The sequence below is a fragment of the Cebus imitator genome, unplaced genomic scaffold (assembly GCF_001604975.1).
Source record: "Cebus imitator isolate Cc_AM_T3 unplaced genomic scaffold, Cebus_imitator-1.0 Scaffold234, whole genome shotgun sequence".
In the NCBI taxonomy this organism is placed as follows: Eukaryota; Metazoa; Chordata; class Mammalia; order Primates; family Cebidae; genus Cebus; species Cebus imitator.
Genome location: NW_016107549.1, coordinates 755,443 through 758,812, shown reverse-complemented (window position 1 = coordinate 758,812; position 3,370 = coordinate 755,443). Strand labels below are relative to the sequence as shown.

The 3,370-nt window shown below is 58.8% G+C and overlaps 1 protein-coding gene across 1 annotated transcript in view; it reads left to right on the top strand.

The window, feature by feature from the left end:
* Positions 1 to 944: 944 nt before the first annotated feature.
* Positions 945 to 3,370, top strand: part of ZSWIM4 (zinc finger SWIM-type containing 4) — a 34,609-nt gene continuing 32,183 nt past the window's right edge. Inside the window, exons 1-2 of the mRNA XM_037727515.1 lie at positions 945 to 1,331; positions 2,405 to 2,513. Coding sequence (XP_037583443.1) covers positions 1,179 to 1,331; positions 2,405 to 2,513 — 262 coding nt within the window. The 5' untranslated portion in view covers positions 945 to 1,178. The remainder of the gene's footprint in view (positions 1,332 to 2,404; positions 2,514 to 3,370) is intronic.

The window sequence follows — 3,370 nt, the reverse complement described above, 5'->3', positions numbered from 1 at the left end:
AAAAAAAACCGCCTAAACAGATAAATAAATGGTAATGGAGAGAAGTATGAGGAAGGGAAAATGCAAGGTTTTCTGAGGACATTGGCAGGGAGCCGGGACGGGAACGCGTGATGGAAACCATGGCCGGCTTCCAGGGCAGAGATGGTGGCCTGGACAAGCTGAGTCAGAAAAAATGCTCAGAGGTCCTGGGGTTTGATAAGGGTTAGGCTGAACCTCATGGAATTGCCATTTTAACAGGCCAAAAATGGTAGAAAATCAGCAATTTCATACGACCTAACGTAGAATCTAGGGCATGGAAAGGAGGGGTGGGGTGCTGCTTTTGAGGCTCAAGGGATGACCTATGAATCCCCTAACCGAGCTCTGTTTCTGGAGAGGGGGTCCGCGGCCCGTAGGAGCTCCTCCCATGAGCCTGCTACCCCTCCGCTGCCACAGCACCAAAACTTAACCCGGTGACCAGAGAGGTTGAGTGAGTTTCTCGGGTCACACAGCTCAGAGGGACGAGGGGCTGAGCCGCTGTCAAGGGATCCCGCTGCTCCGTCTCGCTCACCGGCCGGGGTGTGTTGATTGTCCCCTCGCGGCGCCCGGAAGCGACCCTCAGTAAACAAAGCCGTGTGTGGGCGCAGCCCGAGCAGCCCCGGGCGTGCTGTCCAGCCCGAGGGAGGCGGGGGAGGAATGTTGTGAATGAACCCCGGGCCCGCCCCGAAACTCCGCATAAGGCCTGGGTCGCAGGGGTCCTCCCGCTCTGATTGGCCTCTGGCGCCCCGTGATTGACAGCACCCCTCGCAGCGGGCTCTGGTTGGGTAAACACGGAAAGACTGGCATCACAGTCATCGAGTGAGCAGCAAGGCTGGGAGATGGGTATGGCGGCGCAACGAATGGCGAGGGAGGACCGCGGAGGCCGAGGGGGGGCCAATGGGGACGGGCGGCGGGGGCGGGACGACGGCCGAGCTAAAGCGGAGGCCGAGGCAGCTTCATTGTTGTGAAGAGTCTTAAAGGGGCCGCATCACCCGGCCGGCCCGGCGCGGGTCGGGGGTGGGTGCGGCAGGGGTCCGGGGGCGGCCGAGCGCAGAGGACGGACGGGAAGGCGGGCAGGGGGCGCGGGAGCCGGCGACGCGGAGCAGGCATTGGACCGACTCCCCCAAGAGGCCCCGCCCCGGCCCTGGCCCCCGCCCGGCCGGATGGAGCCCCCCGCGGCCAAGCGGAGCCGGGGCTGCCCCGCGGGACCCGAGGAGCGCGATGCCGGGGCCGGGGCCGCGCGTGGCCGGGGACGGCCCGAGGCGCTGCTGGACCTCAGCGCCAAGCGGGTAGCCGAGAGCTGGGCCTTCGAGCAGGTGACCGCGGGGGAAGGGGGCGGGGGCAGGGACGCACCCCCAGCACCTTCCCCACCTGTCTTCTCCTCCTCTCCAATCCCCAGAGTCCAGAGCTGCCCCCATCGGAACACCCCCTGAGATCCCACCCCCAGGATCCTCAACCCTGCCCCGAACACCCCCCCATCCTCCTATTTCTGTCCTTCAAACCCAATAACCCACCCCCATCCCTTCTCTGCCATCTCTGCCCCTCGGCGCCTCAGATCTCAAATCAGGACACTTCCTTCTTCTCCTGCCAACCCCAGATGTCTGAGATCCGGCCCCCATGGTCCGCCTACAACCCCGTGCACCCCTTTTCCTACCTAATCCCCCAACGGCACCCCTCTTTTCCTATCGCATCTTTATTCTCCAGTCAGGACACCCCATTAAGTCTTCAATCCTCTCTTCAGCCCCCCTTGGGGATACGCTGTTTCCCTCCATTGTAGCCCCTAGAGACTCACACGCCCCCATTCCTGCCCTCTAGATCCCTACCCTACACCCCAATTAACTCCCCCTATAGATTCCAGCTCAGGACACTCCGTTTTTCCCCATTCATTCCTGCCCTCAAGCCTCCAGATCTCACCTGTTCCTTGGGGACCCCTCTCTACTCCAGATCTCTCTCCGCCCCTTTCTCTCTTGGGACTGCCCAGCTTCTCCTGGCTTGAAGCATGGATTACTCAAGTCCCAGGGTCCCTCCTCATCCCCCATCCTATCCTACCCCTTCCAGAGGTCGACAGCAGGGACAGGGCCTGGGTGGTGGTCCCTGGACAGGTGCCCCTAGAACCTCTCTTCTGTGGCTTCTGGGAGCACTGCCAGGATGTCCCAGAGCGAGGACCCTTTAAGTCCCCTTTTCCAGCTTCAGTGTGGGCCCCAAGGAGCTGGATACATGGCCCAGACCTGAACAGGGAGCTCACATGGGCTCTGTCCTCTGTCCGGCTTTAGGGGGTGTTCTTTCCTGCCTGGCCTGTCTGGAGTTAGGAAGTCAGCCGAGACGGATGGGTTTGGGCCAAGTGTGGATAGGCAGGCTCTGATTCATGGACCGGAAAATCCCTCCTTAGTCATCCGTCAACTGTCCCCGAGGCCTGGGCTGGTCATCGGCTCTCCCACTTCCCCTAGAAACCCAGGTGGGCGTGGAGGCTAAGGAGGGCCCCTGCCCCTTCATTGCGTGTAAGGCACACAGAATAATCTGAAAACCATCTCTAAGCCTCCCACAAACCTGCCCTGGGCAAGCCGAGCCCTTGGAGTTCTTGACCCACAGAAGCTCATGGAATCCTCTGCAGCCCTTTGGGAGTTGTTCTTGTTCCCACTTTGAGGAAACTGGGGCACAGAGAAGTTGAGAAACTTGCCCAAGGTCACCCAGCCAGGGAATAGCAAGTCCAGATTGGAAGGCAGGCTCGACCAGCTCATCGCATTGCCCAGAGCCCACAGGAGTGGCCAGGACACACCCCCCTCCTGGGGCCCCTTCCCAGGGATGGAGCATGGAAGGGAAACTGAGGAACGGCGAAGTCTGTTTTAGGAGTTGAAACAGCTCACAGCTCTGGGATCCTGAACAACTGAATTCATCTCACCTCTGAGTCTCAGATTCTCAAAACAGGATCATGATTTAGTATCAATTCACCATCAGGGGTGCCCAAGCTTTTAGCTTCCCTGGGCCACATTGGAAGAAGAACTGTCGGGCCCTGTATAAAATACACTAACACTAACCATAGCTGATGAGTTTTAAAAAAATTTTTTTTTTGTTCTTGAGGAATCTTGCTCTGTTGACCAGGCTGGAGTCTGCCTCCTGGGTTCAAGCGATTCTCCTGCCTCAGCCTCCCAAGTAGCTGGGATTACAGGCACATGCCACCATGCCTGGCTAATTTTTTGTATTTTTAATAGAGATGGGGTTTCACTATGTTGATCAGGCTGGTCTGAAACTCCTGACCTCGTGATCCACCCACCTCAGCCTCCCAAAGGGCTAGTGCTAGGATTATAGGCATAAACCACCATGCCTGGCCAAGAAAATGTTATAATTTTTTTTTTTT